The sequence below is a fragment of the Giraffa tippelskirchi genome, chromosome 12, assembly GCF_054371585.1.
Source record: "Giraffa tippelskirchi isolate mGirTip1 chromosome 12, T2T-mGirTip1v1.2.pri, whole genome shotgun sequence".
In the NCBI taxonomy this organism is placed as follows: Eukaryota; Metazoa; Chordata; class Mammalia; order Artiodactyla; family Giraffidae; genus Giraffa; species Giraffa tippelskirchi.
This window is the reverse complement of record NC_137286.1, coordinates 2,158,940-2,172,366: the sequence shown is the minus strand read 5'-3', so window position 1 is coordinate 2,172,366 and position 13,427 is coordinate 2,158,940. Positions and strand designations below refer to the sequence as shown.

Genomic DNA, 13,427 nt, shown 5'->3' with positions numbered 1-13,427 from the left:
GTTCTCTGGCCCTCACACTTCCTGGGTTGTTTAAATGGGAACACTTACCCCTTTACCCACTCCCCCCAACTCTTGTCTGTGCTTAGTGGAGCTGCCTTCCTGTATCACTGCCCCCGACTAGAGTGAAGGCGCCCCCGGGCCCCGGCCTGGCCCAGGACACACCTGAGTCAGACAGGACCCGAAGGTGAGAACAGAACTCACACCTCAGACTCACATCCTTTCTCCACTGCACAGATAAGCTAAGAGATTTTTTTTTTTATTTCGTCAATAATTAAGGGTATAGTAGTATGTATATCTCAAAATAATACTGAATTATTTAAGACATGGTATTACATCAGTCACACGGTTGATGGAGGGGGATGGGAACCAACGCTCTGGAATGACACACAGCTATTACACATTGACATCAATGGCAAATATCTCTCCAATTATTCTTGAGAAAACCACTATGAGTTAAAAGGTAAAGAGCTTTGTTTAGAAAAACCTGTATGTACAGCATAAGCTTAGAGCCTCAAAGAAACAGATTAAAAACCGGCCAAGTAAAACAAATGACAAAAATACTGGTTAAACCTTTCAAATGTACTAAATCATGTCAAATATCAATATATCATACCAAGGCAGTTCAGCAAAATAGAGCATTAAATTGTACTTAGTAGACACATTTATTACATTTATTCTCGTAACTACTTCATTATAGGCTGATCAGTCCATTTGGAGAAAGAATGACCTGAAAGCAATGCTGAGGGGAAGGTAAAGAAAGCAGACATTGCCAGCCATTTTGTTTTGCATGAACACGTATGATACAGTTTAATGCAGACTCAAGGCCAAACACTTTGAGAGGGTAGGTAGGTTTTACTTCTAGTACAGATTCTCTTCATGTAAGATCATAAAAATACAATACAATGTGGTGAGCCCAACTTAAAAATTACACGCAGCAGCCCATGGTCACAGGCCGCCTCTCAACAAGGGACACAGAAAGCTACACCCAGTGTTGCGAGGGCTCATTAAGGGAGGAGGGTCATCAGGCACAAGGGGCCAGAGCGGACTGAAGTCAGGCAACGTCGCTCCTCAGCGGTCACTCAAGGCCGATCTGATTACCTCAGGGACCAAAATAATCCACATGGGAAATCCGAGATGACCGGACGGCTCAGTATCCTGTACTCACCCCGACACTCAAAGCTGAGCCGTCTGAGCTGTCTCTGCGAGTCACGGGAAACTGCTGGAGATGAACAGGAGGGGAAGATGGGCTTTCAGGTAACGGTGGACACTCAAAGGAGGCGCTGACAATGAACTTTCAAATCTGAGGTTAACATGAAGCAGGAGGCCTGGTGCAGGATGTGGGTACGTCTGAAGCAAGGTTACCGCCTTGATCGCCCACTGATATAACTCAAACTGTGCTTGAATTTAACAACTCTTCAAGATTTCATTTGGTTGGAATGAGCTACCAATGAGGGGCACTGAGAGCCCATTGGATGTGCAGACGGGAGGCTCGTCAGCCAAAGACCTCCAATTGCCCTTTGACTCCACCATCCTATGAATCTAGGATATTTCTGGTAGGAAGGACACGTCAAGGGCTTTTCATTATTGGGCAGTACTGAGGCAAAGTGAAAATTCCTTAGGGCTACACATTTAATCTTTTAGGTATTTAGGGCTATTCCTTTATCCACCTTATTTTTCAGCTGTTTACAAAGTTAACAAATTAGTATCTGAAAGAAAATAATGAATTACTTCAGAGTTCAAAAGATGTACTCTGATACGATTACTTTGTGAGGGTGACTCCAGAGCAGTTTGTTGTTATGATACTGGGGCAGCATGTTATCAAGGCACTTCAGAACTTTGGGAAATTCTTTTGTTCACATCAACAGGCAACTGTAAAACTAGTTCCTCAAAATATACAGAAATATGTATACCCTTTAGCGGAAGAAGAAAAATTTCACACAGTGATAGACCTTATTGGCCCTTTCAGGCACTAGAGAAACATCCGCGTGCCAGTAACACGGGCTGAGGAGCGCAGCAGGGGCTAGGTGCTCAGCAAGCCAGGAGACCTGGTTCTGCGGGCCCACTGACAGTCTCTGCGCTCACACGCATCAGGAATGTGGAGCAAGGCTGTCCATTTCAAGGAAGCCCATTATGCTGCGTGAAGACTTTTTTGCTTATTTTAGCATAACCTGATAATTGGTAACTGATTTCCACTTTTCATTATCCTACTATGGGTGTGGGTGTTTTATCTTTTTTTAAAAAAAGTTCATTAGCTTCATTTAAGTGTTCTTATCCTTACTGATTTCTAAGGGAAATTATAAATTTAGATCTTATAAACAAAAACAACTTGAAAGTATCAGCTGGTGCTTCATCCCTTCTTCGCTGCAGTCTCAAAGGTGTTTTTGCTACTAATTTTCATAATTTTCTCATATTGCTCACAAAAATAAGACTCCCCCCCAAAGGCAGGGTACAGGGGAACATACACACACAGTATTTCAAATAAAAGCAAATTTATCAAAGAACCAACCATCTAGAAAAAACAAACTCCCACCCTATTAAATTGGGTGGGACCACTGGGTTTTATGAATGAAAAAAATCCTTCTGCTTTATTTAGCATAATAACAAAACATATCATTGTACTGCGTTTGTGCTTGGACCTTACTTCCATTTAACCAAAAATTTCCCCCTTCCTCATAATTGTCTTAGTATTTATCACATATTTCTAGATTCTGAAATAGCTGTATTTTAATGCTTGAACAACCATTAAAAATGTTTTAAAAGCTAAAAAAAAAAGGTTTAAAAGCTGCCCCATTTCATTTTCTGATTTTTTTAAAAACCCAAAAAACCACACCACAACATAAGGATAGTGATCCAAATGCAAAAGTTAATACGCTGTAATATTTGTTTTGCAACATCAAAAGCAGCAGATACTGAATATAATTTGCTTAAATCATTAAATACTGAGATTGATATATGCATGTATAAATCACATTTAGGCTCAACGAACTGAAAGCTCTCTACAGACGTGTGCATAAAGTGCAAAACAAGAATCAGGAGCCGCAGGCCCTCCGGCTGTTCAGTACTCCCACTCGTCGGACTTCAGGTCCAGATAGCTGAGGATGTTCTGCGCCAGCTTCACGGCCTGTTTCCGGGCGGCCTTACACTTCTCCTCGCCCTGCGGGTCCACCGCGTCCAGGGCGAGGAGCTGCTTGGTGAGCAGCTCTTCCAGGCGGATGTAGTTCTTGTCGGTTCGATTGCCGTCGAAGGAGAGCACTTCGCCCTGGATCTCCGACAGGTTTCCTAGCACATCCCAGACTGCCTTGTGGGAGGGGTGCTCCTCACAAGCCAACAGCTTTCTTTTCTCCAGGGCTTCCTTCAAGTCAATGTAGGTGATGAGGGTCTGCACTTCAATCACCGCTCTTCTCCGGGCTTCGCGGATGCAGGGGTTTTTTTCAAGACTCACCTCGTCCAACTGTCCGATCAAACCCTGTAGTTCTGTTTTGGCGCTCAGGTACAATTCAGGAGGATTCTGTGCTTGGAGGAGGTCAGCTTTGATTTCTCTCGTTCTCTTGAGGACCTTTTCTATTTTCAGAATGGAATGGTTCTGTCCTAGGTCAAACGCATATGTGGTGTCTGCTTCCTCTTCTAAGTCCAAGTATCTCAGTAACCGGTTGATATCTTCCACGACCTCCTTCCGATAGTTTCTGATTTCTGTGTGGCCACACACATCGAGAGCATCCAGGTCAGCCATCAGCCCCGAGAGCACACAAGATAAGTGCCTGCACGTCTCATGGTTGTTCACTCCCATCAGAAGGGCAATCAGGGTGCCTCTGGTCTTGTTCACTTCACACATCACAGAGTTGATCTTGGCAACAGAGGGGTGCGCGTCCTCAGAGAGTGGCAGGGAAGGCTGCTTCTTCATGCAGTCCTCGATAATCTCCTGCACGGCACAGATTTTGGTTAAGGTGTGATACCGTGCTTTCCGCAGGGAGACCTTGCCTCCGGTCTTGACGTGTGTCAGCCTTAAAATGACATCCTGGATGCCTTCCTCAAACTCATCAGTTACACAGTTGCCTCCACTATAAAACGGCACAATCTTCTCTTTCACCAGGGCCTGCGCTTCTTGAAAAATGTTCTGTATTTCGAGCCGGTGTGGGTGGTTCGCATTCTGCTCCAACTCTTTGAGAAGATGCTCTGTCTCTTGTGCCGCCCTCTTCCTGGCTTGCTGAATATCTCCTTTTCCTTCAGTATCTACAGAGTCTATTTCGAAAAGCTGTTTGGTGAGAATCCTCTCCAGTTTCTTGTAATTCTTGTCATCTGACAGACCACTGAAACCAAGTACTTGCTGTTCTATGCTTTTTACCTCCTTTTGAATTTCCTGAAGCCTACTAATAGAAGGGTGTTGGTTTCCCATCTCCATACTTTTGTTCTGTTCAGTTTCACAAGCACTAAAAGATGACAAAAATAACTTGTTACACCACAAAGCCTGAGGAATGGTGATTGTGTATTATCTCATTCTAAAAAGATATACCTAGGAAAGGGCCTGTTGTCACTGCAATCCAAAGACCACACTTCAGTACAGAAATCAGTCTATCAACCCCTCTCCTTCAAGCAACCTCCACGCGGCAGTGATTGAGACTGGGTTATTGCAGTGTGGAAGATAAGCTGGAGCGCTGGGCCTGGCAACCTCAATTTTCCTCAGTCGTAAGAGAGAACAGCGTGTGCCTACATAAGTATGGCATGAGGTTGAGCTGTCAGCTTGGAAAAAGCACAAGCACCTTAGGTCTTAATTAACAGTGAGAGCTGCTTTTTGGCAAGAGCAAGGCACCTTTGTGGAAAGTAAACCAGTAGCTCTTCTAACCTTCCGGGCGTTTGGGGTACATCTAAGCAGACCCCGCCTAGCTTCCAGTAAAAGGAACTGAGCCACTGAAAAACAAACACTAGGGCTTCGCAGGCACTCGCGGAAGTCCCCGTTTCCACATGCCTCTCCACCGCTACACACTTCCAGAAAGACGCCCTGGTTCTCGCCCCACCCTTTTTGTACCTCATAAACCTTCCCTGCAGAGGCTTGAAATTCCACAGGGAAGGCGCCTGGCATTATGATAGAGGCACCATCTTGGGCTTTGGAGGCCTGGTACCCCCTAGGCCCTGTTATGCTCCCCCCCACTGCAAAACACACCCCAAGACAATGACACAACGATGACTAACTCATTCATCAGCCTCCCATTAAAGCTCCAGAGTGGCTTAACGCATTTTTCCCCCCACGTTCTTGGGTTTCTATCAAACGCTCATGGGCGGGGGATGGATGCTCAGTCGAAACTAATCCCCTGCGGGTGTCCGAGCCAAGAACGCGCCTCCGGAGAGGCCCCGGAGCGGCGGGCTGCCTGGCTTCTTTCCTCCCCTCTCGCCCTGCCCTCCCGGCACTTTACCCAGACGCGGTCTGAGCGGGCTTGGTCTTGGCGTCCCGCGGGTGAAGTGGCCAGGTGGTAGGTCAGCCCTTTACGGGGTGCGGCACCGGAGCCGGGCCCCAAGCTGCATCTCTCTTAGCTCTCCCGGCTAGGTCTGGACGGGGCAGCCGGTGAAGGGGCCGGCGGTGGCGGCGGCAGCTACTGGCCGCGGCGGCCGCTCCGGGCGTCTCGCCCGGACCCCACGACGCGCCCGCCGGCCTGACCTCACAATGGCCCGCGGGGGCGGCGGGCGCGCTCGGCCGGGCCGGGCGAGCCGACGGGGAGGGAGGGGACTCGGGCCCGGCCGCCTGGGGTGGGTGGGGTGCCGGCTCCGGGACCAGGCCCGGCCGCGTCGGACCCGGGGCGGGGACGGCGTCGACTCCGGCAGGGCCGCGGCGGGGCGGGACCCCCGGGACGGGGATCGTCCGGGGACCGCCCGCGCGCGGAGGGAGAGGGGCCGCGCTGCGGCCGCCCTCGCTCACCTGTGCAGCCCGCGCCATGGCGCGCCTCGCCGCCGACGCCCCGCGACTCCGCAGCTCCCGCCGTCGCCCCGGGCCCGGCCGATCACCCGCCCCCTGCCTTGGGAAAAACGTCCTCCGGTGTCCGCGCCGCACCCTTCCTCTGGCGGAGCCCGCCGCTGGCCGCCCAGCGCAGAAGCCGCCTAGAATGGCAGCTCCCGAGGAGCCGCTGCCCTGACGCGCCGTCAGTCCACCCCCTCAGCCTGTCAGACGCCGGGCGAGCGCACGGTCGGCCTCCCCGTGCCCTCCCGCGGACTTTGCGACGGTGCCGTAAGGTAGCGCCCCGCGACGTCGCGACTCTGCCGTGCGGCGCGGGAGTCGGCGGAGGACAGCTATGGCGCCCCGGCGGCCCGCGGGGAGGTTCGTCCTCACCGCTCTCTGCCGTGCCTTCTCGGGCCGCGGCGGTCAGCTCGCCCCCGAGCGCGGCGCCGAGCGCAGGGATGCGGCGCCGAACCGGGTGAGTGGGGTTCCCGGAGAGGCCGGGCCGCGCCCCCCAGGGACACCCGTGGTAGCGTCCCCCGCGTCGGCGGAGCTCCCCAGGAGCGGGGTCCCTGAGCCGGCGCGGGCCGGGCGCCCGGCGGTCCGCCGCGCGGACACAGTTGGCGGGAGAGTGGGGCGGTCCCGAGCCTCCGGGGCTCCTGCGTCGCCGCCACCCCGGGGCTCTTGACAGAACTTGTGTCAAGTAGGGGCAGAGTCCGCTAGTAAGTTGATTTGTGCCTTATTTCTTGTCGAGAATAACTAGTCTTTATGGCTAAAGAGCTCTTGATATTCACAGTGTGTGTGTGCGCGCCAGGGCGTTTTGCTGCATTTAGATTATTAGTGCTTTTCTTCAAGTGGTGGCAAACTTTACTGTCGTATTTCGTAGGACCATTCAACACGTTGAACGGGTCTAGTTTGGAAACGGTGTCTGCATATATGCCTGTTCCTTACCAAACGTCTCCAAAGAAGAATATCTGCAGCGGCAAGGAGTGGCAAGCAGTTTTTTAGAAGTTGCCCGGCTTTGGGGAAGGATGTTTTTGTTTGAGGGAGCCCTAGACCGTCATTCCAGCTGTCATATGAAAGTGTGGGCTATCGGCGTGGAATGGGCTGCAGATAAAAAGTTTAAACCAAGCATCCAAATACTAACACTTCATCTGCCAACAGGCTAAGGAGGGAGGCCAGAAATCATTCTTTAAACCATCCTTAAAGAAGGGTTTAAAAGAGCCTGTTAATTCCAAAGCGTGCCTGCCTGTTAGCAGGGCAGCTGGTCACTGGGACCCCAAGCCTCTGGCTCAGTTCCCTGATTCAGTGGCCACAGCCTCTGACTTCTATTCCTAGAACATAAAATGCACCCAGCATCCCACTCTTTGGACAGAAAGATACTCAACAGGTATCTGAAAATATTCTGGGAGGGCAAACAACTGCCTCCAGGGCGAGGACTTAGCCCAACTTATTTTGTGACCAAGTGCTGGAAAAAAAGAGTGCCCAAACAGAGGTTTCTCCGTTGACACCCAACCTTTTGTTAAAGTAAGTCTTACCGTGGGTCTGTTCCTTGAGACGAGCCCTGTCTGCCTTTTGCAGTCCGGGTGACAAGCCGGTGCACACCTGTCAGACTGCCTGCACCTGTGAAGGCGATGATGCTGAAAGGGGAGCAGCTGACCCATGAGTCACACCTTCCCAGTTCTAGCCTTATGACTTATGTTTTTCTTGGGATGTGTTCCCCATTATGCAAGGTATTGGCTGGGACATTAAAGAACAGTTCTTTCCTCAGGGAAATGTGTAATTCCTGTGTGTTTGGCCTCATCTTTCTTTGCTTCCTGAGCACATGGCCAGTTCTCCAGGTAATTCAATTCCTGCAGCATGGAGAGGCTTGTCTCGCAGTCTTTGATTTTAAATATGAGGTCTTCTTAGAAGTCACAGCCTGTAAATCATTTTTTTTTTTAATCTAAATAGATATATTTTAATCCTGTATTTCTACTTCACTCTATGTATTTTTTTAATTAATTCTTTGTTCTTCACTTGAGTTAAGGAGGTCGGCTTTTAGGACCTACATGATTTATTTACCTCTCTAATCTCTAGCTACCAGTTTGTTTGTTTGTTAATTTATTTGACTGCCTCAGGTCCTAGTGGTGGTCCTAGTGGCTTAGGTGCTCCACGGCATGTGGGGTTTTAGTTCCCTGACAAGAGATTGAGCCTGTGTTCCCTGCATTGCAAGGTGGATTCTTAATCGCTGGACCACCAGGGAAGTCCCTTGTTTTTTTGTTTTTTCCTTAAATTTGGTTTATTTATTGACTGTGCTGGGTCTTGTTGCCGTGAAGGCTTTTTTCTAGTTGCAGCAAGCGGGGGATACTCTCTAGGAGGCGGGGCTTTTCATTGCCGTGGCTTCTCTCCTTGCGGAGCGTGGCCTCTAGAGCACAGGCTCAGTGGTTGTGGCCCAGGGGCTTAGTTGTTCCACGGCATGTGGGATCTTCCCAGATCAGGGATGGAATGCATGTCTCCTGCATTGGCAGGAGGATTCTTTAGCACTGAGCCACCAGGAAAGCCCCAGACTACCAGCTTTTTCAAAATTATCGTCATTATTATTTTTTGGCTGCACAGCACATCTTGTGAGATATCAGTTACCTGGACAGGGATTAAACCTGGGCCCTCGGTAGTGAAAATGTAGAGTCCTAACCATTGGACCGCCAGGGAATTCTCTGACTAGCAGTTTTTCGTAGAAAAACATTATAGAACTTAGTGTTAAGTACCACTTTTCCTTCCAAATCCAACTTAAACTCAGCTGTCAAATCACGTGTTCTCTAGCTGTGTCATACCTGCTTATTCTTTACCTTTGTTGTTTACATCATTGTTTTACACCTTTGCCTGCATGTTTGGAATCATCTGGAAGAGTGAAATGTACTGGGACCCTCCCCGGGAGAGTCTCATGTGGTTGGTCTGGGATGCAGCCTGGGCATCAGGAAATTTACTTATTTTCTCCATTGGTTTAGTTGTTTTTCCCCCAGTTTTGTTAAGATAAAACATCAGGATTCTTTTTTAAATTTTAATTTATTTTTTAGTTGGAGGAAAATTGCTTTACAATGTTTTGTTGGTTTCTGCCATACAACAACGTGAACCAGCCATAATTGTTCTTATATTCCCTCCGTCCTGAGCCTCCCTCCCCTCTCCGCTTCCCACCCCTCTAGATTATCATGGAGCACCAGGCTGGGCTCCCTTAAAACATCAGGATTCTTAGGTTCAAGTCTAATAAGTTCACAAGTTAGAGAACCATGGCTACATGTCATATGCATTAGTGTTTGCTTATAGTCTGAATGTCATTGACATTTATAGTTAACATTTCTCAAGCATTTGCATGCACTGTTCTGAAAGCTTTGCATATTTTAATTAAGCCTCACAATTCTGTCCAGTAGGTGCTTTGATCATCCCTATTTACAGATGAGATTGAATAATTCAGTTCAGTTCAGTCGCTCAGACTTGTCTGACTTTTTGCGACCCTGCGGACTGCAGCACGCCAGGCCTCCCTGTCCATCACCAACTCCCAGAGTTTACTCAAACTCATGTCCATCAAGTCGGTGATCCCATCCAACCATCTCATCCTCTGTCGTCCCCTTCTCCTCCTGCCCTCAGTCTTTCCCACCATCAGGGTCTTTTCCAGTGAGTCAGTTTTTGCATCAGGTGGCCAAAGTATTAGAGTTTCAGCTTCAGCATGAAATTCATGTTCCAATGAATATTCAGGACTGATTTCTTTTAGGATGGACTGGTTGGATCTCCTTGCAATCCAGGAGACTCTCAACAGTCTTCTCCAACACCAGTTCAAAAGCATCAATTCTTCGGTGCTTAGCTTTCTTTATAGTACAACTCTCACATCCATACATGATTTCTGGAAAAACCATAACTTTGACTAGATAGACCTTTGTTGGTCAAGTAATGTCTCTGCTTTTTAATATGCTGTCTAGGTTGGTCATAGCTTTTCTTCCAAGGAGCAAGCATCTTTTAATTTCATCGCTGCAGTCACCATCAGCAGTGATTTTGGAGCCTCCCAAAATAAAGTCTGTCACTGTTTCCACTGTTTCCCCATCTGTTTGCCATGAAGTGATGGGACCAGATGCCATGATCTTAGTTTTCTGAATGTTGAGTTTTAAGCCAACTTTTTCACTCTCCTCTCACTTTCATCAAGAGGCTCTTTAGTTCCTCTTTGCTTTCTGCCATAAGGGTGGTGTCATCTGCATATCTGAGATTATTGATATTTCTCCCGGCAATCTTGATTCCAGCTTGTGCTTCATCCAGCCAAGCATTTCTCATGATGTACTCTGCATATAAGTTAAATACTGAGTGATTACTTTTCAGTCATTACTTACTTTTACAGTAAGATTGAATAATTTCTTCAAGATCATAATGCTTGCACACAGGAATATGTATGTTTTAGTTCCTTTATTTAAAGGAAGATGAACTAAAATTTTTCTTCTAGTAGTTTTTAGATGAACAAGAGCAAAGAAACAGGCCCTGAGCAGAGAGAGTAGTGTTGACCAAAGACAGAGAACTACTGATGTCACATCGCGTGTCACGTTCTCAGTAAGGAGACGGATCTCCAGGACCTCCCTGGTGGTCCAGCGGTTAAGAAGCTGCCTGCCAGTTCAGAGGACGTGAGTTCCATCCCTGGTTCAGGAAGACCCCAGATACCGTCGGGCAACAAAGCCCGCGCTCCCCAACTACTGAGCCCGTGCCCAGAGCCCGGGCCCCGCAACTAGGGAGTGGCCCCCGCTCGCTCAGCTGGAGAGAGCCCAGGCGTGGCAACACAGACCCGGTGCAGCCAGAAAAGCAGCAGAAGGATCTTCAAAATGGCCAAGTTTAGATTGGGAGCAAACTTCATAGGAAGAAGTTGAGACTCAGGATACATGGGAAGCTGGTGAGAAAGCAAGTCATCGACTATTACGGGTAACATGGATATTTCTTGTATTTAAAAAACTTTCAATAAATAGCTGGAAAGCAAAGGTGAGGTGGGAGGACTTTAAAACCATGTCGTTTAACTCTCTTATCATGAAGGTGAGGAAATTGGGACCTGGAGAGGTAAAGTGACTTGCCTGGTGTCACAGAGTCAGGACTGACGCCAAGATTTCCCACTCTTACTCCAGGGTTCTAACGTTTCCAAATGCTTTTTCCTCACCTGTTGAAATGATCACATGATTTCCCCTTGTTCTGTTAATGCAGAAAATTATGTTGATTTGTTGGGTTTCTCTTTTTTTTGTTACTTACGGGAAATTTATTATTTTTTTCAGAACTTTTTAAAAAAAATTTATTTATTTTAGTTGGAGGCTAATTACTTTACAGTATTGTAGTGGTTTTTGCCATACATAGATATGAATCAGCCATGGGTTTACATGTGTTCGCCATCCTGAACCCCCCTCCCACCTCCCTCCCCATCCCATCCCTCTGGGTCATCCCAGTGCACCAGCCCTGAGCACAGAAATATGGAACGCTTCACGAATTTGCGTGTCATCCTTGTGTAGGGGCCATGCTAATCTTCTCTGTATCATTCCAATTTTATTATATGTGCTGCCGAAGCGAGAACTATGGGAAATTTCAAATGTGCAAAGAGAAGAATATGGGGCTTCCCTGGTGGCTCAGCAATAAAGAATCTGTCTGCAGTGCAGGAGACCCGGTTTTGATCCCTGGGTGGAGAAGATCCCCTGGTGGAGGGCATGGCGACCCACTCTGGTATTCTTGCCTAGAGAATCCCATGGACAGAGGAGCCTGGCAGATGGTAGTCCATAGTGTCGCAGAGAGTCGGACACGACTGAAGTGGCTAAGCAGCAGCAGAAGAAGAATATGAAGAATGGCTCTGTATCCAGCACTTTGCTTCTGCAGTTATCCAGTCATGGCTGTTTATTCCATCCTTACCCCCATCCCGTCCCCCCTTCCAGATAATTTTGTGGCAAATAGCAGACATCACATTTCATTTGCAAGTACTTCAGTATGTATCATTAAAAGATACGGACTTAAATATATATATTTATATAAAATTTAATGCCATTGTCACACCTAAAATATTACAATAGTTCCTTAATTCCAGCAAATTTTGAATGTTCAAATTTCTTTGTCTTAGAAATACCAGAAATGTTTCCTTTTACAATTTGCTTGTGTCAGGATCCAAATTAGGTGTACACACTATGACTGATTAATATTCTTTACATTGTCTTTTAATCTATAGGGTTTGCCTCTGTGCCCTTCCATTAACAGTTTTGTTTTTGTCTTTTTTTTGGCTGCTCTAGGTCTTAGTTGCAGCATGCAGACTCTTGGTTGAGGCATGTGGGATCTAGTTCCCTGAGCAGGGATTGAACCCTGGGTCCTCTGCTTTGGGAGCTCGGAGTCTTAGCCCTTGGACCACCAGAGAGGTCCTCCCTTTGCTTTTTTCAAGCAGTTTATCTGGGGGGCTCAGGGGAGTGTGTCCTTTGGATTTTGCTGACTGCCTTCCCACCGTGTAGTGTAACTGTGTGTCTCTTATAAACAGACATCTGCGTTCTAGAGCCCTCACTTCGTGCGGGTTTGACTTTTTTATTTTCAGAAGGCGACTTCATCGGTGACTGACTTGCTGACGTTCACCAACCTTGCGCCCCCAGTGTAAACCCAGCTCGGTCCTGATGCACTGGTCCTCCTGTGTGCTGTGAATTTGGTGTGCTGGTTTGTCTAGCGTCCGTCTACAGGGGAAGGCTGGGGGCTCCAACCCTCCAAAAGGTTTTCAGTTCCCAGCCCAGAGGAGTCAGGACTCTAGGCCAGGAGACACACCAAGCACACTGAATCTTGCCAACGTCTGTTCCTGGCATTACTGCCCGCAGATGTCCCCAGTGGCTGGCTGTGAAGTGTTAACTCAGACAGAAGCTTTGTGTTGTGTGCAGGCACTTTTGGGTCGGAGGGCGCCGCAGAAAAAGGTGTCCTGCTCCAAGTTCCGGCTTCTAGAAGGCGAGGCCCAGGGTAGGAGGGAGCCTGCTGTGAGGCAGAGGGGTAGAGAGCCAGGCCGGCGCCCGCAGACGCCGCCGGCGTGGGGCTGCCAGGCTTGGCAGTTTACAATTAGAGAAAAAGCTGGAAGGTTCACCACCACCCCACCCCCAGTAATGAAAGCCCAGCGTGACCAGTCGGAACAGGCGGATCTGGCGGTTCTCCCACGCCTTCCCACGCACACCCCTGCCACTCCGAGCCTCAGGAAGCTGGGCATTGTGTGCTTTTCTGTGAGAACTGTAAATTACGGTAATTATTCAAACCTCAAAGGGATTCTTTTCCTCCCCCAAGCTGCTCCTTCTCCTCCCTTTTAAATAGCAGTTGTTGGGTGAACAAAGACAGAATGGATGTTTATAGGGGAGAGCAGAGGAACTTCTTCCACCGTAATTGAAGATACGATCTCTCAAATTATAATGGAAAACTGAGAATGATTGAAGGAGTCGGTTCACAGAGTCCACATATAAACTGTAAAGCAGTTTATCAGCAATAACCCAGAGATACCTAGGGACAGTAC

At 48.2% G+C, this 13,427-nt stretch overlaps 2 protein-coding genes, 1 long non-coding RNA gene and 1 other non-coding gene across 12 annotated transcripts in view; 2 read left to right on the top strand and 2 right to left on the bottom strand.

The window, feature by feature from the left end:
* Nucleotides 1-215: 215 nt before the first annotated feature.
* Nucleotides 216-6,159, bottom strand: BAG5 (BAG cochaperone 5). 4 transcript variants are annotated; one of them, XM_081548604.1, is made up of 3 exons: nucleotides 5,909-6,159; nucleotides 4,511-4,704; nucleotides 216-4,427 (listed from the first exon to the last, which is right to left on the bottom strand). In XM_081548604.1, the coding sequence occupies exon 3, from the start codon at nucleotides 4,397-4,399 to the stop codon at nucleotides 3,056-3,058; it is 1,344 nt and encodes a 447-aa protein (XP_081404730.1). In that variant the 5' UTR covers nucleotides 4,400-4,427; nucleotides 4,511-4,704; nucleotides 5,909-6,159; the 3' UTR covers nucleotides 216-3,055. The 4 variants fall into 4 exon arrangements, with proteins under 4 accessions (XP_081404730.1, XP_081404728.1, XP_081404726.1 ...); XM_081548602.1 differs by lacking the exon at nucleotides 5,909-6,159 and adding an exon at nucleotides 5,409-5,617; XM_081548600.1 differs by lacking the exon at nucleotides 4,511-4,704 and having other exon boundaries at nucleotides 5,409-6,159.
* Nucleotides 6,160-6,245: 86 nt separating this feature from the next.
* COA8 (cytochrome c oxidase assembly factor 8) overlaps nucleotides 6,246-13,427 on the top strand; it is a 30,994-nt gene continuing 23,812 nt past the window's right edge. For all 6 annotated transcript variants that reach the window (XR_014070892.1, XR_014070891.1, XR_014070890.1 and 3 more), the window contains exon 1: nucleotides 6,246-6,401. Coding sequence is in view for 2 of the 6 variants with exons in the window: in XM_081548620.1 (XP_081404746.1) it covers nucleotides 6,279-6,401 (123 nt within the window). In the remaining 4 variants the exon portion in view is untranslated. The remainder of the gene's footprint in view (nucleotides 6,402-13,427) is intronic.
* On the top strand, nucleotides 6,483-11,994 carry LOC145529062 (uncharacterized). The gene is made up of 3 exons (XR_014070894.1): nucleotides 6,483-6,645; nucleotides 10,389-10,855; nucleotides 11,483-11,994. It is a non-coding gene; the product is annotated as an uncharacterized LOC145529062 (long non-coding RNA).
* LOC145530787 (U6 spliceosomal RNA) lies at nucleotides 11,383-11,489 on the bottom strand. The gene has a single exon (XR_014072079.1). It is a non-coding gene; the product is annotated as a U6 spliceosomal RNA (small nuclear RNA).